Source organism: Nelumbo nucifera, chromosome 7 (genome assembly GCF_055504915.1).
Source record: "Nelumbo nucifera cultivar China Antique chromosome 7, China Antique-T2T, whole genome shotgun sequence".
NCBI lineage: Eukaryota > Viridiplantae > Streptophyta > Magnoliopsida > Proteales > Nelumbonaceae > Nelumbo > Nelumbo nucifera.
Genome location: NC_142655.1, coordinates 50,565,090 through 50,586,957, shown reverse-complemented (window position 1 = coordinate 50,586,957; position 21,868 = coordinate 50,565,090). Strand labels below are relative to the sequence as shown.

Here is a 21,868-nt window from a genome sequence, read left to right as displayed (position 1 = left end):
ACAACATCCTCTCTCTTTTTTTTTTCTCTTCAGTGAACCTCTACGTTGCTTTCCTGTATTTTTTTTTATTGGTTTTTTTGTTTCTTTCTGGGTATTGTGTTGATGGGTTGGCGGTCACAATCTCTAACATGCGTGTTCTATAGCTCTGGGTATTGCGCTGTAGTCTTTTTCTCTCCTCTCTCTCTATTTTATTCTTCTCCTATTATCTTGATCATCTTTTCTTTCATTATTTAACTCTATTACAAATTTTAGATTTCTTTTTATTCCATGAAAAACAGGCAAAAAATTCTTAAAACCAAACCTATGAATTTGCACAAAATTCCATTGATCACATTTTCCCGTGATTCAAATAGTCCTTGACCTTATTATTGTTTGTGAATAGAATTGGTCATATGACAATAATCTCAACTATAAAAATTTAGATTGGAAAAATAAAAGAAAACAAAGAATCAATTATAGTGATGAAATAAAATACTTATTTAGGTGTAATAGGATGATACTCATTCAGATGAGAGCAAAGCTGGGTCACCAATAGGATGATTCTCTCTGTTAACCTCCACCAACTGCTTTGCAGAGAGAGTAGAGCTGGTTTTCGAATATGAAAGTTACTATTTTTAGGTCCACAGAACTTGTTAGGCAAAGCACAAACAAACCCATTTAGGCCACCACTTGGAATGTCAACTTCAATGAAATAATATTTTTTAAATATTTAATATATATTTTTAATTATTTTACTATTGTTTTATAAAAAAATGATACTTTTTGGTTAATATTAATTCATTGATGCACTTCTTAAAATATTTATCATACAAAATGCAAAAACTACATATTTATGATTAAATGTGTATATCATTAATTCCATGTAAATGAGATACATGGAATAAAAAAAGTGTGGTGTGAACACCACCACACTACTGAAAACACCATTATAGGTGTGGACTCATCCTGTCTACACAGTTTATTCACAGTTTAGAACAAATATGGATTGTGGTGTGGTATGGATTGGTCCTTACCGTAAGGCGTGGTGTGAATTAATTCACACCCACCAATTTTTCATCTATAGAATATCTTCTAATTCTCTTGAGCAATAGGTAGTTCTATAGTAAATTTGGGCCCCTCACCACCAACGAAATCGCAGTTCCTCCGTTATTTATTTATATATGTATTTATTGCTAATAAGTATTTTAGTTAATCAGTTTGTGTGGTCTTGATCTTTTTCTAGAATTCTTTGCCCTTTTTTTTCATGCAGACAATATTAATTTGTCGAATCTCATTTCTGCCACATCTGAAAGCTTATCCATTTTCCTCTGGGTTGGTTTCAAAGGCTTGGCCTGTGAGTTCTTCGGTTTGAAGTTCAACTCAGAGAGAGAGAGAGAAATGGAAATTGTGGGTCCTCTCAAACTGATCATTGCAATGAAGGGTCATCCTGGCACTGGGAAAAGCACACTGGCCCACTCTCTAGCCGCTTCTCTGAGATGCCCTCTGATCGACAAAGATGATGTTCGAGATTGCACTGCGGTAATTCAGGAATCCCACGTATCCCCCTCCACCATCGCAAAGCTGCTCAATGACCTCTCCTACGACGTCATCTGGCGAATTGCCGGCACCCAACTTGCCTTGGGGCTCAGCGTTGTCATCGATTCCCCGCTGTCTCGCCGGTCACACCTTGATCGCCTGTTAGAACTGGAAGCTTTGTATGGAGCCCATGTCATCATCATCGAGTGCAGACCACACGATGAGAATGAATGGCGCCGACGCCTGGAGAGGAGAGGCGCGGGTCCCAGTGCTGCTTCCAGCTGGCACAAGCCTGCCACGTGGCAAGATTTGCAGAAGCTGCTGGACGGGTACGCTGGCTGCTCCGATTATGATGTTGGTGATGTACCAAAGCTCACCGTTGACACCACAGCACCAGTTGAGGTTGGGGAGCTTGTTTCGGCTGTGCTGCAGTTCATCATGTCTCACTCTCGTTGCCGGCATCAAGATCCGATACATACCCAATTAGATAGATGTTGACCGAACGACTTTGCCACCCACCTCTCCATTCTCACTGGTGTCTATCTCCCTCCTATTTGGTTATGCAAGTATCTTTACCTTTTGTTTTCGCCAGAGAAAGAGAGATTTCTGCTTGTCCTCCATGTTAGTAGCTTTGTTTATCCAAGTTCCTCTTTGCTTAAGTCTTAGATTTCACAGAGATTCTTCACTGCTCATTTATTTGATTGGGTTATTAGTTGGTGGTTGTTGAAACTGCTTTGCCTCTGCCGGCATTCACAATTCTGCTTCCTTGCTTGTGCTATTTTGACTTGATGTAGAGATGGGAAGTAGCCTCTTATCTTCCACTTGCCATTTGTTAAAAGGAATTAAGGCAAATATTGAAAACCTAGCTCCTCTTAAAGAAGACAAGCATGGAATATTTAGTTTGAGACCAATTTTGCTAAAATATCCAACAATTCAAAACAAAATCAGTGAATGCAATTCAAGTATAGATTGCATCATTTCTCTCAATTATAATTAACAAAAAGCATGAGTATTTGCAAACTGTATGGATTATATATTAAACCCAATTATAACAAAGAGAGCTGGGAGACTCTGCTTCCAATTGTTCTATGCCCCTTTTTTTGGGTTCATTCAATTGGCATACTAATAAGTGCTAGGGAAAGTTTGATAAGCAACTACCACCTTGAGTTGTGAAACGAAATAGTTTCACTATTTATGAATACAACTACTCTCACCACTAATCCCTGGAGTGAGAATAGACATCAATATTCAACATATCCAAGGTTCAAAGTATAAAAATCGCAAAGTGTATTGGAAAAGTAATTTTAAGAAATATATCAAGATACGCTTTGGAAACATATAGATATGGACAAAAAATCAAGATACACATGGATACACTAGAAAATTCAAAAAATATGAATAATAATAAAAATGAGTTTTATGTGATTATAACTAATTTATTTAAACATAAAAAACCATTCTTTAATGATTTATATAAAGTATCGGGATATAATTAGTAACCATTGAAAAATAATAAAACTAAAATGTATGTGTATATATACTAATATTTATTAGTTAATATTTTTTGAAGTCATTTATTAATTAATATTTATTATATATAGATTTAGATGATATTTATTATGTATACAAGTTAATATATACCTTAATTTTTAATAAATAAATTTAACTTGCCATCTTATTATTATGTAAATATTAATAATCAAATTTATAGCTTGTTGGGAAACATCTACCAAGGCAAGGAAGATTACTTTGAATATAAAAAAACATGTTTTAACAAGTAATTGTGGTTGGTATAATGGTTAATTAATTAGTGTTGCAAGTAATGACTTGGGTTCAAAACTTTGTACCTTTGGTTTATGATTTTTAACAAATTATTGGATTTAAATAACATTTAATGATACATTAAATGCTGTAATTAAAGGTAACTTAAATGAGCATTTAATGATCGGATTGTACAACTTGAATTCTGGTTCCAAAGACAAATCAAAACCATCAGGTTTGAAAATATATCATTTTGTAATACTGAATCCCCCTTAATTTACAAAAGATCTTGTTTTGAAGACATAGGTGACCAAAATTGCCCGGTTGACACATGAATGCTGGTAGCTGTTGATCTCAAATTCCTAATCAATCAATGGGAATGCTTTTGAAATACCCAAATTACTAAAAATATTCTATGGATAACCAAAATACCCCTGAAATCCACATATGGTTGTAACTATTGCCATCTCTGCCATCATTCAAACCTAGCCTGAAAAGGGGTGAATAACGCCCTTGGACAAAAATGATTTAAGATTGATGGGGAAAAGTAATTCCATCTAAAAAGTGATTGAGCTTATTTTCACTTTGCATCTTCTTCCCCTTCTTGGAACTAAGGAAAAAGAGGAATGCAAAGAAATCTTTGAACATGAGAAAAAGAGCATGATGACCTTTCTTTGAAACAAAGAGCATCACAACAATGAGGCTTCTATTCATACTTCCACCATACTCTTATGCCTTTGTCTTTCTCCTCCTCCTCTTCTATTGCTCTTGCATCCTTTTCCTTGTCTTCTCTGTCCATTCGAATTAGCAAAAAGGAGACTTGACTTAATGGAAGGAGAAGCCACCCACTTGAACACCCAGCTAGACGATGCCCTATCTAAATCCCCTTCCCCTTCTTTTTATTCTTCCTATTAGAGCTCATTCAGTATTGTTAGGGCTCATTAGGTGGCTTGAGATGAATCTATGGGACCCAATAGGTGATTGGGACTTTGCTGTGGCTAAAGTCCTAGATTGACTCTAAGACTCTTCTTGAGAGGGGTGCATAAGTTGGTTAATGGAGGATTTAGTTCTAATCCTTTGTTGAGATATTTGAAGATCCCTCTCTAACTGTTTGCAAATTTCTGTAAATAGACCACACTGACAGCTTTTCAACCAAAAAAAAAAAAGACAACAGTTGGAGAACCGAGAAAAGTGAGATAATTGAAAATAAACTACACTTTATTCCAAATAAAATTACAATCAGTCTAGTGCATTTCATTTCACTGTTAAGGGAGTGAAAAATGAATTGTCCCTCAAAAAATAAAATTAAAAGAAAAACATAAAATCCACACACGATCATCCAACTGGATATATATGGTGTTTGAGGCTTGAAGCAGCTATACATTCTTTTCTTAGAAGTATCCTCTTCTACGCTCGGTGAATTTGGTTGGCGCATAGGAGGAAACCGACAAGTCAATGAAGATAGGAAATTGGCTTAAAGCAGCGAGTGCCACAACTGGAATAATAGCCAGAAGGGCGGGTGGGAGCATAACCCACGCAATCCGATTACGCAAAACCATGTAAATGGTAGTGATGAAGGTAGCTATCATGGCTGACACAGCGACTTAGAGAAATAAAAGACCCATGCTTAACATGCGAGGCAAGTGATGTAGGCAAGTCATATAGACGGATAGGAAAGACAACAAAGAAGCAGAAGCAAAGAACAGTGAGATCATAGTTGCTATAACAACATTGTAGAAATGGCCGTGATTAAGAAACTTGATGGGGATTTCGCCTTTATCAGCTTTTCCGGTACCGGAGAGGGCTGGTAGAGATAATACTGTTGAAAGCATCACTGAATAGCATTGCAGGCGTCTGACCCTTGTTGTTTACCGGAGAGGGCTGGATCTCGCAACCATACCCGAGTTGGTCGTGTCCTTGAGCCACTGCTTTGTATCATTCCATAACTCTTTATGCTCCTCCATGAATGGCATTGCAGGCGTCTGACCCTTGTTATTTACAGAGTCTTGAAGGGTGGGTGGGACTGTATCTCCTACTAACTGCAGCAGCAGTAGTAGTTGATTATGTCCATTAATAATCAATTATTATTAGTTAGAGAAATAACTATTATTTTTGTACTCTTTTCAAATAGAAGAAAAAGAAGAAAAAATCAGGATTCATTTACTTTCGATTAGAATCAGAATTAAAATCAAAATCAAAATCCTTTAGAATCAAAATAGTTTATTCTCATAGTTTGTTTGATTCAGACAAAAATAAAAATAAGAATTGGAATCAGCAGGAATGAGAGTTCATTCCCAACTCCTAAAAAAGAATGGAAATGCAATTCTGATTCTGCCTAAGCAAACAGTTGGAATCAGAATCGCTATTCCAAATAAACCTCTATTTCTGAGAACCAAACGGAACATATATAAGAATATAAGAAATGGCGAGGCACAAGAAAAAATAATAGGACATGGAGGAAATTAAAATAGAATTGCTATTCCAAATAAACCTCTATTTCTGAGAACCAAACGGAACATATATAAAAATACAAGAAATGGCGAGGCACAAGAAAAAATAATAGGACATGGAGGAAATTAAAATTACCTTGAACCACCGTAACTCGTTCTGCAACTCTCGGTTGGCTGGACTACGTTTTTGATTGAGTCGATCAATGGGCGCCCGTTTTGCAGTTATAATGCAATATGTTTTCCTTTTCTGAACTACGATATCTGGCCATCTTTTGTCTTGCGAGATCCATTGAATCGATAAGGTTGAAAATCTTCTTTCGGCGGTGAATAATCGCTTGATGGATTATGCCCAAGTCATTATCGTCAAATAAATGTGCAAGCTGAGGACAATATCTGATCATCTCCGTAACAAATTCAACATTCCCAATTTGAACGGCCGAGAAAATGGTCGAAGTCGTCAGTAACCGAAGAGCATTGGGATATTGCAAATCTTCTGGGTTTATTTTCTTCAGAGATGTGGTTGGTGCTGCATAGAAGAGAAACAGAAATATATAATTAATAATTGACAAATGGAATGTTAAGTTATATATTCTAATTTATAGTTGGGGAAAATTTAAAGATATTTTAAAAATTAATATTAAATTTAGAGATATTTTATTAATTTAGGAATATTTTACTAGTTCTCCCTCTTCAATTACTCCATTGAATTGCTCTTTTCCTTTTTTATTTTTTACTTTTTCTTTTTTAATTTTATTTTATTCTCTCTCCCATATCCTCATTAATCTAATATACCAAAAGCAATTTTCTTAAGGGTGATCATTTTAGTTTGGCCCAAGCCTTGACCCCATCACTAACCTATTTTTTCATATTTGTATATGCCTCTTTAATTATTTTGTCTATTGTATTCCAAAGAGAGAGAATCATACTTTCATCTGAATGTTTATTTCATATTCAAATTTTATTTAATTGGTCAGTTGTTAGAAAAATATATTTTGAAACCTAGTAACTTATTAATAAGTATAAAATTTTATCAAGATTTTTTATCTAGCAATTATTAAAAATTAAGAAATTAATAAAAAATTAGAATTTCATAAATTAAAAGTTAAAATACATTTGAATTCTATTTAAAAAATAATTAATATTGATGTGATCCAATAATATTTAAAAATTTACAACTGTACATAATTATATCCACATCAAATTATTATTTATATGTCAACAAAGTATGTTTGGACTTCATATATTTACTATAAAGAGTTGTAAGTTGAAGTATAATAGAAGTTATTTTGAAGTCATTTTATTTATGATATATATAGTATTAAGTTTTTAGTTTGTTTTGTTAACAATATATAATATTCAGATTATTTTTATTTATGATATATAATATTGTTAACAATTTCCATATCCAATCCAAATTTGATTTAAATTCAATGAATAAGATTTGAACTCAAATGTTAAAATACCAATTTGGTTTCCATGTGCTGTTGATCTGATGCATATTCAGTCCAATCTTTCAACTCTCAAAACTTATCATTTCTTATTATAAATATATAATAAGAATTGTAAAAATTTGACCAAGACAATAGCAGCTCAAGTAGTATTAAAACCACTGATCTTTTTGCTCACTAATCAATACATGTTTCTTTAATAATTAATGGTCTTCTCACAAAAAACACACAATAATAAATGTCATTCTAGAATATGGGAGTGTTTTTAACACTAACGCCTGCAAGCATGGGTCCATTTTATTTTGAATTAGTAACCATCACAGTATGCTAGAGTGGGACCCATACCACTATACATGTGGGTCCCACTCAATTTGTAGTTTTGTTTTGAATTGAAGCTTATTTAGTCCATTCTTCTTCTTCTTTCGAGTCCGAGGCCTAACCAAGTAACCATGTTTTTGAAGAAGCCCTACTTATAAGGGTATTGCTGTAATGGTACTAGGTAATGGCACTATACTTAACATGAGACAACTGTCCATGCCCAACTTATTTGAGACCTACTATCAAGTAGGGGTGAACATGGGTCGGTTTAGTTAGGTTTTAAGGCAGAATCTAGAACCTACCTTGTGAGAATTAATTCTAGGTTTTTGAACTAAAACCTATCATATCAACATCGCTTCTGGCTTTCCAAGGTTGGTTAATAATAATAATAATAATAATATAGTTCCAAACTTATATTATTTTTATTAATTAAATTGAGTAATTTAATTTGTAATTTATCCAAATATATTAATAGATTGTTTAAGAATTATCATTATTACTTAAATTTTGTATATTACTTTTTACACTATTTATTATACGCATTCAAATATTAATTGAAAAAAAAAATCAAATTATTTAAGTGATTCAATGATAAAGTGTGACTAGACCTGTTCACGGGCCAGATTTTGGGCCTGAATTACATTGTGTTGGGCTCGAGCCTCATTCAAATTTTGGCAAACAGCCAAGCCTGAGCCTTACCTATGAACAGGTCTAAGTGTGATTATGGTCTTTGTAACTATGAGTGCTTGGGTTCAAATCTTTATATCCTTAATATATTTGAAAGTATATTTCATGGCAATTTCAATTCCCAAGTCAGAAGCACTAAGGTTGCTTCCACTAAGATCAACTAAGGTTGGTTCTCCAAGTGAGTTGGAGTAGGGTAAACCCCTTGACCCTAGAATCAGACTAGATGGGGTTCAGTTACAAGAATTTGGAACCATACTCTACTTGTTATCAAATTAGGTATGGTTAGTTTAAGACAAATTCGAGGTCAGTTCCATTTTGTATTGGGTAGAATCTAGCCATTTGTTCACCCCTACTATCAAGGCAAGTCCTCAAGCATTTCGGTTATTTTTTTTTCATCTAGTTTATGAGGCCAAATTAGGCTTAATTTATAATTAACAACAAATTTTATTTGGAATAATGGAACCCACACCAATATAACGTCTTCACTAGGGGGGTAAACGAGGCAAGCCAATGTGCAAGTGACTCAGACTCGGTTCGCAAAATACTCAAACTCGGCTCCAAGGTTATCGAGTTTAGTTGAGCGACTCAGTTGAGTAGTTAGTTAAGCCGAGCTCGAGATTTATAATACTCGGTTCGAGTCGCTTGCAGTCCTAGTCGAGCTTTTAATAAAATAGTATTTTTTGATATATTTTTTACAATATAAATAAATATTCATTTTTATATTAATTTAATTATAACATAAATAAATAAAATTGTAATAAAGTTCGTAAAATATTTTTATAATATTTCATAATATTAATTTATTTATAATTGGCTAGAGCCAAGTCGAATTTTGAGCTTCATGTTTTTGAGTCAAGATTGAGCTCAAGCATCCCAAAACTCGACTTGGCTCAGCTCGGTTACACTCCTAGTCTTCACGACCTTTGAACCAATTTTCTATTTGAGTTAAGAAATTAACAGAGGTTGTGTTTGGATAAGCTCACAAAACCCAAAATTTAGGCTTTGTGATTTGGGGTTTAAAAGTATTTCGCCTTCGGAATATAATGTTTTTAAAAGAATTTCTTACCAAATTTTGAAAATGCTTTTTGGTTTCATTTTGTCTTCTCACAGCCCAAATTTCAAAAGCAAAACTTGTGCAAATAGAGCCTAGGATCTGATTTGTAATTAAATGGGTACAACAAAGTTTTATCTTATTTTGATTTCAAATTTTGGCCCTTGACCACCTGTTTGAGGGAGAGCCCTCTTGTTGAGGGATGGCTTTTGGTTCTCCTTGACCACAGGGTTTGAAGGAGAACCCTGATGTTTCTCTACTAAAATCTGACCCACCACTTTTCGCTCCTAATATCAATAACAATAACAGTTTTAATATAATAATTAAAGCATGATAACTTTTTTGGAAAAAATATCAAATAACCGCACTGCAATACATTCCTCTCTTCAAACAGGTAGATCTTCAAAGGTAGATTTGTGCGGCGGCGACCTTCAAACGGAGGATCTAAGCAGCACAGAGACAGAGGGTGGTGGTGGTGGTGTGGTGACAAGATCTGAGTGAGATAGAGGGCGGTGTAGCAGCGGTGGAGTGGCCGGAAGATCTGACGAGAGAGGTAGGGAGAGAGATTTGGTGCACAGAGATAGTCGGTGTGGTGTAGTGGGTGGAAGATCTGACAAGAGAGAAAGAGAGGTAGGGGAGGTTTTCTGCCATTGTTTGGTGATCCCGGAGGAGGAAGAGGTGAATAGTGCATCTCCTACTCTTATTTGATTTTATTTTTTTTTCAAAAGAGAGTTATTCTGTTTTGGAAATTATATTGAAAGGGTTATTTTATTGATATTAGGGACAAAACATCCGGTAGAATCCCTCTTATTTTCCAAGGAAAGGAAAGAAAAAAAAGCTTTTGCCATAGATAAAAGACGGGAAGAAAAAGGGCACACACCTTCCATTTCCTCACAGGCTTGATTTAAATTTTCTTGGTCTTGATTTCTGCCCCGACCGTTACAAAAGAACTTCAGATTTAAACCTTCAAAAAACGGACAAAAAAAATAAATATTTGTACTTCAATCATGCTAGACATTTTTAAAGGAAGTAATTTTTATACACAGACGAGAGAGAGAGAGCCACATGAATAGATGCGTCGTTGAAAAAACCAACTGGATCTTCGGAATGCAGAAGTATTTCGAGCGAGTGAAAGCACGGCTGTTTTCCCATGGATGTCTTCGGCCAAGACTAAATTTGGAAATCGATTGAATAGATATAAAGCCTCATCTGCATGTTAGAAATAAAATGAATACAAAGACTAAGACCTGTGTGAGAGAGAGAGATTCATTAATATAAGTCTAATTAATTTAGGTTGAGTTAGGCCCAATCCAGTAGGCTGAGTTCAAGTTAGGGCTATATGGTAACATCTGAAGCCACCGCCCACCCCCCGCCATTGCCGTCCACTGTTGCTCGCTGCTGCCTATGCCCACTTCTGCCTTTGTCTCCGGTAACGTTGTTGGAGGTGGCCGGGGGTAGAGGTGGCAGCGGCGACAGTGATGATATTTCTCTGTCCAATGCCGCCGCCTCCGCTAACTTTCGCCTCCACCTCTGGCAACGTTGCCAGAGGTTGCCAGAGGTGGGTGGAGACAGGTGGTGGCAGCGGCGAGGGGCAGAGGAATGATCACCAGTTTTGCCGTCACCACCTCTGCCTCCGGCCACCTCTGGCAACGTTGCCGGAGGCAGAGGCAGTGGTAGGCGGCAGCGAACGGCGGTGGCAGGTGGCAGCTTTGATAAACAAATGGCAAAAAGAAGAAGATGAATAGTATTTTTGTCCTTTATTGATATTTTTAAAAAGTTAATCTATTTTTGATTTTTTTTTAAATATATTACTTTTATTGATATTAAACCTTAAAAATTGCTCATAGCTATAGTGAGACATGAGTAGGGGGTCCAGACTCGTGAGCGTGCTATACAATGAAGCCCTGATGCTAAAACACAAAGCATTCAGTTCAGTTACATTCCCTTTATCAATGACAATGGGTATTTAAAATTAAGAGGTTGTTTGATAATAGCTGAAGTGGTTGAACTGATCAGAAAGCTATCGCTTTTTGCCTATTATAAATATGTTTTGTCAGGGGTTGTGAACAATCTGAAGTTACTATGTTTTGAATAAGAAAATAGTCTTCCAGTTAAGCAACTTCAGCCTTTAATAATCAAATGGCCCCTAACTGAAGCAACTAATTGAACTTCTTGACATTATGTTATAAAAAAGAAATAATCAGACAAATAAATATTGGGTGTCAACCAAAAGACATTGTGGCTCAGATGACATTGATTTAAAATTTAGGGAAATTTATGGTTTGTCCCATGCATCTAAATTTTTACTGGTTTTTCAGTTGTATTTATTCAAACCCCCATTTATTTATGATATAATATCGTTGTATTATGATAGATTCCTCTATTTGTCACTGTTCCCAATTATACAATCCAATAAAAAATTATATGTATAGAGTAAATCAATAGAAACCTCAATTTATTGTACGTACCGAAGAAATTGACGTTGATCAATGAAGTAAGAAGCGTAGCCCGGTTTTGGTCGATTTCTGCACCTACACATTCATAATCTTTTGGTTTTGCTAACCCTTTGAACATTTCTTCCTCCTTAAGTGTAATGGGGTAAAGATGAGTCACCAAATCCTTGTGACGGTACTTGGCTGCCAAGGCAACGGCCGACATGTTTTCGAACTTCATCAGCACCAGAGCCTCCACTTTATTCACAAGGACCTTTGCAATTTGTAGTTGTTCTTGTATGACAGCAAAATGGAGGGCTGTTGCTTCGTTGAGTGCCCGCCCGTTTCTTTACACTTTCTTCATCCATCCTGAGCAACAGCTCCTTTACAATACTTTCTTTTCCAAACTTAGCTGCAATGTGAAGAGGGGTTTCTCCATTCACTGTGATTCTAGCGGTCAGGGTTCCTCTATTCTTGTTTACAAATTCTTCCACTTTACTCCATTCACCTGTTGCGATTGCATTGAAGAAGGGCAAACACCATGTATAACAAGTGCTCACTTTCCCTGCTAAAGCAATTTATGTTAGAATAGTTTGTTTGGTCAATAGTACATAATGGTCAGGTGATGTAACTTAAATACCTACTAGCTACCATGGCACTAACTGGCCAGTCCCGATCTGGTAGGGGCAATACTGTAAGCATGTTTAATGAGTATTTAGAAAATTTTTTGACATCTGTACCCTCAACCTAAAGATTAAATCTATTTTTGACAGTTGTCAGAATATTTATGAAGTGCTCATTGAACGTGCTTAAGTATCATATTGTGCCGACTAGATCTGGTCTCCCAACTGGCTAGGTGTTCAAATCTTTTACCCGGTGGGTGGCTGTGGTGTCATGTAGGAGATTTGGAGTTGCTGGCTTGTATACAAATTTGGTTGGGGCAAATTTGAAGTTGGGTATAGAAATTGATGAATTTTGCAGTATTCTATGATATTTCAAAAAAATAAACAAAAAAAACTTGAAGTTGGGACGAAAAAGACTAATATGGGCAGATGCGTGTCGAGATTAGTACCTTTCCATCTTGGGCCGAAGTCATCCATTTCCCCATACATTACAGCTAATTGGTCCCAAATAACCTTAGCCGGGGACAGTGATTTAATGTATGGATGGATCTTGGGATCACAGGTCCCTTCGATTTTCATCAAAACTTTTAAATCTTGTTCTACCCAACCATATTCTGCCTCTTCTGGTTGAGGTTCGCTGATGTGATGCCGGAGTCCCTTTTCAGACAGATATTCTTCCATATTTTTCTTCCAACTCTTATTCTCCAGTTAGCATAGGAACATCTTCCGTCGAAATCATGTAAAAAGAAAAATGAATAAATAAAAATAAGGGATGTGATTCCGGATCTCATCATGACAATTCTACCCACACATATTCACATGAAATCGCAGCCACACATAAAGAATATATCATCCTCTTATATGTTTCCAATGGATGGATGTTGTATCTTGGGGGTAGGTGTGAGTAGAGTTCTTGTGTAGGAGATTCGGAGTCATTATCATGATTGTTATGGTTAATTATCTCTTATCACATTCCATCCGTCGGTTGGTTATCATCATCAACCTTGGATGGGTCAAATTTAAATGTCAACTAATTTGACAATTAAATCTTAGGAAAAATCTATGATGCCTAAAATAAATGATATTGGAAAAGTTTTGATGAATCAAAACACCCCATGAATAGTATGATGTCTTTATGGTTTTATAGTCGAACACTAAATCTTATATTCAATTTAGTTTATTTATTCAACTTTAGAATATCTGTATTATATAAAGCCAATACTTGTCTTGATAGTGGTCTCATAAAAGTTAAATAATATCATACATTATATATAATTAATATTTGTACATGTGCATATCATATATTCTTACATTGTTTAATATTTAATTTCAATTGATAGTGATTCAATTCATTAAGTTCTCTCGGGTAGGGCTTAGCACTAAGTTACAAATAATACATGCTCCATAGCTACACAAGTTCCAGCAACCCAAGCTCGATCAGGGCTTTGCCACTTTTATCCTTATGATGAGATGGTGAAATTGAAAGATAAACTTTTTATTTCCGAAGAAACAATTTACCTTGACTATGAAAGCCTTGACAAATTTTGAATTGAAAACTATTTATTTTTCCGGTAATTTTTTAAAAATAAATGTTCGATTACAGTTTTTTGTCATTAAACATGGGACTAAATGATGTTTCAGTTTGAGACTATGGTTTTAGTGCGATTCATATTGACCAGTAATAAATTTATTGGCTTGGTCATGGCCTTACCTATTTCCACCCTTTGTCCCATACATAAGCCACATTTGATATTGTACATATTAGTTTTTGGACAAAGCAACAGGTGGCACACTAAGAAACATGGGGTTGAAAATTCTACAATATTCCTAAGTATTGGTCAATATGCATTAGCATTAATAATGTATTGATATTGTATTGGTTCTGTATAGTACATGATACAGATTTGTAATAAATAAATTTGTTTGAGGCCCTACAATAAGTGTATAAACTCCTTAATTCCCTATTAAATCTAATAACTCTCAAATTCTCAATTATCACTTCCTCTTGTTAAGGATGTTATAAAGTATTCCCAAATCTATACTACTATTAAAAGTTTGAATGATATTGTGGAACTTTTGTTTGACTAAAATACATTTTTTTTGAAATTGGCCCTTTATAATTATAAAGGCATAAATGTAATTTGAACAATCACTTTTCTCATTTAAATATTATTTTAATGTATTAATTCCCATTAGCATTCACTAAATCATAATATTGATTAGAATACCTCTATTTCTAAATTTGATCATTCTCTAATTTTGAGAGCACAAAATGTAATTTTAACTATTACATTTCTCCTTATTTAATTCTCTCTCATTAAGTCTTATATTTACGGCATTAACACCCATGACTATAAAAATACAAAAAAAAATTGCAGAAAACATTTGGGTACATCTCTAATATCATATAGTCCACATATTACACAAACAAAAAAAAAAATTATAAACATAAAAATATAAAAAAATGTAGAAAAGTTTGGAAACCTATTATTTACTACCATTATCAACACCATAAAAATTGCAATGTGTAAAGCATGTGCATACTAGTTTCAATAAGTCCCTCAATCAGTTCCCACTTCTTCTCATTAAGTGACAATGCTTCAACTAACTATACTAATTTAATCTTGAATCTCATGTAAAAATCTAGGTGCCATCTGCAATTGCAATTTTTTAAACTCTAGCTTGCTGGCCATAAGAAAGACTAAACCCCTTAACGTCGAAATACACCACAAAAGTTGGAAGCAAAAAAAAAGGTTATACCACAAAAGCTACTAGTTAAAGTAACATGCATTTTGTTTTGTTTTGTTTTATTTTGTTTTATTTTTAAAATGAAGTTGCACACAATTTAACATTTTGACTTTTCTAACTCATGTTTATAAAACCAAAACATTAAAGAATAATGAAAATAAAGTATATGGATGTAATCTAATCTTTTTAAGTTTTCAAGTTTCGTAAGTACATCAAAATAGATTATAATTTACACAAATTATTAAAATATGCATTTCTTCTATGCTTAATTGCTTATACCATCTTGATAGTCACTTGACACTTATACTATATTTATTTGAATTTACATAGTACATCCATGTGTATATTAATTTTAATATTTAGACATATATCTAAAATGCATTTTATCACTTCTACTGTTTTCTTTATGAAACACTTTACATTTTTAACACTTTCAACTTTGAGCCTTAGTTTTATAGCATCTTTTAACCTTTTTTTTGAGGGACAATATTTAGAGTACAAAATTCAAAGTTAATAATAATTTTACATTCCTATTATCAAATATTGAATTAGAAGTTCAAATTAGACATTAAACTGACATAATTACATATAGATAAATATAGAGTGAAATTACTCATTAAAATATAGATAAAAGCATGAGAGCTATATTAATAAGGGAGTATGTATCTTCTTAAAACTATTGAAGTCTAAATAGAAAGCAACCATGTTTGACCCTAAATGAGTCTCAAGGATAGCCTATCCATATCCTTTACAACTGGAGGTTTGAGAATATTTTCAATAAGCAAAATTCTTTATTTATAATTTGGGCTCAATGTAATTAAGTAAAGATTTAATCTTGAAGGTTGTTTTTTGGTTATATTTCTAATAAAATGTATGCAATGAAGTAGAGTATAATGAACCATCCATCAAACGAAAGAATTGTTACATCTTTCTACAATTATTAGAAACTAAAAAAAAATTTGATAAGCATTTACCAAGTGAATGTTCATTCACATCCATTGTTGGATCCATAGAAGGTGATAAAGGATAAGCAGAGACAGTAGTTGAACACAAAACACTTAAAACCATCAATACATAAGAGTTAATGAAATCAATGAACAATGTAGAAGCTAATTGCTAGAAGTCATAATGGCCAAGTGAACAAAAATGTTTTCTTTGCTTTGACCCACTAAGAAGTGATTATATGCAAAAGGTGAAATGAAATTATCCATTATAAATTACAAATATACTCATGATTAAAATATGTGCCTTTCGTTTTCTCTTGTGCTTTGTTTAATTTGTGTAAGAAAGTTTTTATTCTTAGAAAAGAAATTGTGAAAGAATTCTTTTTTCAAGAGCATTTGAAATGGAATGATATTATGTAGATTTTTTGTATTCTACATGGCATGATTGTCTAAAGGGAGGTACAATATCAAGGTTGTCTTAGAGGCAATAACATTTCTGAACAAAGTTTTCTACATAGGGTTAAGGGATGAAATTGTATTATTTGGAAGATAGTGATGAGATTAAGTTGGGAATGTGGAGTTGTAATTATAGTTGAGAATATAATGAAAATTAGTAGGGTTTTTTATATGAATATAGGTGCACATTTATAACCATACTAGATTTTGTGTCATATGTACTTATAATTTGTTTTGTTGTTTGTAGTTTAGAGGTGAAATTTGGTAGGTTGTTAGATTTGAAGGTTTCAATTTCAATGAAAGTGTCTAATTTGTCTATGAATGTTCTAATCATGAGATATTTTAGGTATGATGTTTCAAACAATTAGCGGTGTCCAAATGGAATTTATGATGAAAGAATAGAAGAAATGTTTGGTTTTGATTATAGGATTTGTAAGGAGTGCTTGTTTCACACAATGAACTCCTTAAATAAAAGAAAAAATAAAATAAAATTCCTTCAAAACCAATGATTTTAATTTACAGTGGCAACAAATCATAAAGATAGCCAAAGAAATGAAACCAAATTTTTGTTGGAAAATATGTGATTGTTAAAAAGTGCAAGCCACAATAGATCAATCAGTTTACATTCTCACAAGGGGGATACTTCATTTATAAAAAGACATAATATTACAGATTTGTAGGTTAAAGTTCATGAACTTTATGAAGAGAGGATGGCAGCTGAAATGAAGATACCATTGACACCCCTTTTGACAATTAATCTATAAGATGTATACTACAAGTGAATATTTTCAAACAAATAAGACTAGATCAGTTGGTATGGAAACATTTAAAATCCACAAATATACTATCAAATCAGGGTAGTTTCTAAAACAAACTATCAGACATTATATGCCCTCAAAGTCCAACCTTCATTGTAGACTATTTCATTGTGAATAATGTTTGATTTTCTAGTACAATTGCATATGTAAATTTGGTGTGCTTTTGTGTAATGCCTTTGATCTATATTTTAGGACTACACTTACATAATCAGTATCTAGACAAAATATTCTATAACAGCAAATAAACTGGGGTTGGTATTTATGAAACATTAAATATAGACTTGCATTGACCATTAAGTAAGACCCAAAGTATAGGTGTATCACAACTGCTACATTTAGGCACAAAGTATAGGCGTTGGTATTTATGAAACATTAAATTGTACCACTTCTAAAGTGCTCATGAACTTTTTCATTGGGTTATTGCATGTAATCCTTAGACTTGGTAATGATACTTTGTCAGGTATGAAACTTGTTTGCTTTTGATATGCCGATCAGCAAGATTGTTCTAGGGTTCTATCTACGTATGTAAAGTAAAAATATTATTTGAAAAAGTGATCATTGTGATTGGATTTGTCATTTTGTCAAATAAAGAGAATATCGCTACACATATTTTCTTTGATGAAAGCCGAAAATGTGTTACTAGTGGATTTCATGTGTTTTGGAATTGGTTTTGCAAAATAAATATTATGCAAATAAATTGTCTTAAAAATATGTTTGAAAAATATTTTTCCTAGGTTCCATCATGGTAAAGGGTGTGAGGGAATAAATCCTTTCCCAATCCCATATATGATATTAATCGTAAAGAGATAGCATAAATGAAAATGTTTAGTTAAGCTCCTTTTATCTATTAGACATATTTTAATGGGCTTGGGTATTTAGGGTGACAAAATTCAAGCATATTATATTAGACAGTAATGGTCCAATATGAGGTGCAATTACTTGGGACAATTTCTTCTTACGTAAGGAGGGAATACAACCTAGGTGGGTCCCACCTTCTTAGTATATTAGATAGAGTTCTAATATGATTAGAACTTAACTAGTTTGGCTAATCTATAGATAACTGAATTAAGGAAGCTACTAATCATTTGCCCTTTCTAAATCGGATTATGATCATTTTAGGTAATTGGAATAGGACTCTAGGCTTTAAATACCTAGAGATTGACCAACTCAAGATCATTCGTACACACATAGAAGTACTTTCAAAATTTGACCATCAAAGAGACAAACACTACTAGATTTAATCTAGGGTTTTTGGGTGTTCTTCTTCAACCTATTGAAACCAGTTTTAAATTAGAATTTGGTGAACCAAAGGCCTAAATTAGGTTGACTAAAGACATAGTATCAACATAGTACTTACATCTAAAATACTAGACAAGGTTGTCACTCAAGTTGCTCTAGAAGACTTGGGAGTCGAGCTTCTGAGGAATGGAGGGAATATAATGGTTGATAGGATAAGAACTTTCTTACTAAATGTAGCATCCTTGTTTGACTAGATAATTCCATCCAAAAATAGTATAAGAATGTCTCAACCTGTAAGGAGAAATTGGAAAGAATAAAATCCATGTATAAATAATAGAATCATTATGCCAGGAAAAAGGTCTTCAAAGTGTTGATGACCACATACATGTTTGAGAGCCAACCAGTTTATGAGGATGTCATGAAGATGATAGACTTTATACAACAAACCCCACCCATTTGGGGTTAGTTCTCTTAAGTTAGGTTCCTTTCCCAAGTATTCAGACTAACCTGGCTATGGCCTAATCATCTTGGCCCCTACTATAGGAATCCAAACTGATAATATAGGTCAAGCCCAACAGCCGTGGATGCTGACTGCCATTCATGCATCTTTGGACATTGGACCATCCACCCAATACCTAATGCAAGGGGCAACACTTAAACCCCTTACTCAAAATGTGGTTGACCAAGGGTTAAGCCATCGACTAGCCTACTTTGAGGAAAATATGAATAAGTTACGGGGTAATAATTTTTACCAAACTAGCATTGATTGAACAAAAGGATACATTACCCTCGGCTTTAAGTGGCCAAAGATAGACTGATATGATGGCACTGGTTACCCTAAGGCCCATGTGAGAATGTATTTATAAACATTAAAGCCCATGGGCTTGACAGCTGAATTACTACTTCAGATGTTCGCTAGAAGTTTAACTGGACCAGCTGTAACTTGGTTAATGAACACATATCCTAATACAATTAATACTTGGTCAAATCTAGCTAATGCCTTCATCACCCACTATTCATACAATACTGACATTCAATTGTTAAGGCGCAAGATAGACTTAGTCAAGCAAAGACTTGATGAATATTTCACTGAGTTTATAACCAGATGGAGGGCTTTAGCCACTCAAATGTTAAAAAGGCCCAATGAAGAGGATCAGATTTCTATGGTCTTGAAGATTTTGAATACGAAATATTCCGGTAAGCTGACACTAACCATCACCCTTCCTTTCGTTTCCTCGTCTGCATTGGTTTCCAAATTGAAGATTCACTAGCAACTGGAAATATAATCCCTTTAACATCTTCTCATTCAGTATGGCTTATGGCAAGAATTAATAAACCCACTAAATATTTGAAAAGCCAACATTGTTAGGTAGAACAGCTAGGTGGCAACTACTTTTATCTGAAATTGACATCACTTATGTGACACAGAAGTCTATCAAAGGACGCACCATAGCAGAACACTTAGTAGAGAATTCCTTACCAGACCATGAGCCATTAAAATCTAAATTCCTTGATGAAGATATCATTACCAAAGAAGCAAAGTCAAACCTTCATACATAACCATTAGAAGTTGTATTTTGATGGTACAAGAAATGAGGCAAGTAGAGCAATTAGAATTATACTAGTTTCTCCAAAAGGACCCCAAGTTCCACTTGTGTTCAAATTGGGATTCCCCTATAGCAACAATATGGTAGAGTATGAAGCATGCATTGCTGGGTTAAGAACAACTTTGACATTAGGCGTTAAGGAGATAGATGCCTATGGTGACTCCTTACTTATCACTAGTAGGAAAACCAGCAATGGAAAATGAAAAACTAAGAACGAGAGGCTAAAAGCATACCGTAATCACTTACCCATCAATTCAGGAGCATCTCATTCCAACATATGTCTTGGGAGCTTAATCAACTATCCAATGCCTTCGCCATGTTGGGATCATTGGTTGAAACGCTTGGAGGACACATCCATCCAATTATAGTTGAGAAAAAGGAGGCCCAACCTATTTTTACACCATTAGTAATACTATTATTGTTTTAGATGGCAAACCTTGATTCTATGACATCTAGAGATATTTGGAATATTGAGAATTCCCAGAAGGTGATTTGTACAAAGATAAAATAACTATCCAATAGTTGGCATATTGGTTGGCATATCAATATGCCAAGATGGAACCTATTTGCTTTTCTTGATAGAAAAAGAAGCAAAGGAAATGATGAAATAAGTACACATGGTGGATTTTGGGCCTCATATGAATGGGTATATGCTAACAAAGAAGATACAACACATGGAATACTATTGGAGCACTATGATTGAAGATTGTTGCAAATTTGTTAAAAGATGCTATCAATGTCAAATCTATGGGAACCTAATCCATGCACCACCCGTTAAGTTACATAACTTAGTTTCATTATGGCTATTCTCTATTTAGGGTATGAATATCATTGGTATAATCACACCTGTATCCTCTAATGGACATGAGTACATTTTGGTAATAGTCGACTATTTTACCTAGTGGGTTGAAGATGCATCTTATAAAAATGTCAATCAAAAGCATGTGGCCAAGTTCATCATGAACAACATCAACTGTAGTTTCGGATTCTATATGAAATTATCTCGAGCAACGTCCTTAATTTTGACAATCAGTACCTTGATTCTCTCAGTGAGAAGTATAAGATCAAAAGGCATAAGTCCTTCCCTTATAGACCTCAAAGTAATGGAATTGTTGAATATGCCAACAAGACAATTGGGTGTATGTTAAAGAAAACTACTCAAACTTATAAATATTGGCATGAGAAGCTCCCATATGCCCTTTGGGAATACCACACCTCCATTCGTACCCACACTGGTGCAACACCATATCCTTTAGTGTACGGAATGGAACTAGTACTTTGTCAGATCCCAAACAAAAGAATCTTAATAGTAGACATACTTTTAGAAGAGGAATGAATTAAAACCAAGGTGGAAGACTTATTGAATGTGGATACAAAGAGATTGTAAGCTCTATGTAACATCAAATCCTACCAGGAAAGAATTGCCAGAGGTTTTGCCAAAAGAGTATGATCAAGGGAATTTCGACTAGGGAACTTAGTACTAAAAGCTATTATGGGTGATTGTCTTGACCCAGGGGGTAAATTCAGATCTAATTGGGAATGACTATACACCATTAAAGAGATACTTCGTAGTTATGTAATGAAGCTCATCCAACTTGACTATAAAAAAAGAGAAAAAAAAGAGAGAAAAAGGAGTCCACTAGATTGAAAACCTAAAAGGGAAATCCAGGTAAAAATTAAGGCACCAAAAAAACTGATGATGTCTTTTCCACCATTTTTACAAGATGAGGTTGATACTAGGGGCACCAATTATTGCATATATCCCTAGTAA

The 21,868-nt window shown here is 34.1% G+C and overlaps 1 protein-coding gene across 2 annotated transcripts; it reads right to left on the bottom strand.

Annotated features, from left to right (window-relative positions):
* Positions 1–1,597: 1,597 nt before the first annotated feature.
* LOC148790476 (uncharacterized) lies at positions 1,598–12,223 on the bottom strand. Of its 2 annotated transcripts, none has more exons than XM_088891399.1 (5): positions 11,699–12,223; positions 10,296–10,439; positions 10,111–10,194; positions 5,863–6,252; positions 1,598–2,386 (listed from the first exon to the last, which is right to left on the bottom strand). In XM_088891399.1, the coding sequence occupies exons 1-4, from the start codon at positions 11,901–11,903 to the stop codon at positions 5,927–5,929; spliced, it is 759 nt and encodes a 252-aa protein (XP_088747525.1). In that variant the 5' UTR covers positions 11,904–12,223; the 3' UTR covers positions 1,598–2,386; positions 5,863–5,926. The 2 variants fall into 2 exon arrangements, with proteins under 2 accessions (XP_088747525.1, XP_088747524.1); XM_088891398.1 differs by lacking the exon at positions 1,598–2,386 and adding an exon at positions 3,241–5,315 and having other exon boundaries at positions 11,699–12,221.
* Between the last annotated feature and the right edge of the window lie 9,645 nt (positions 12,224–21,868).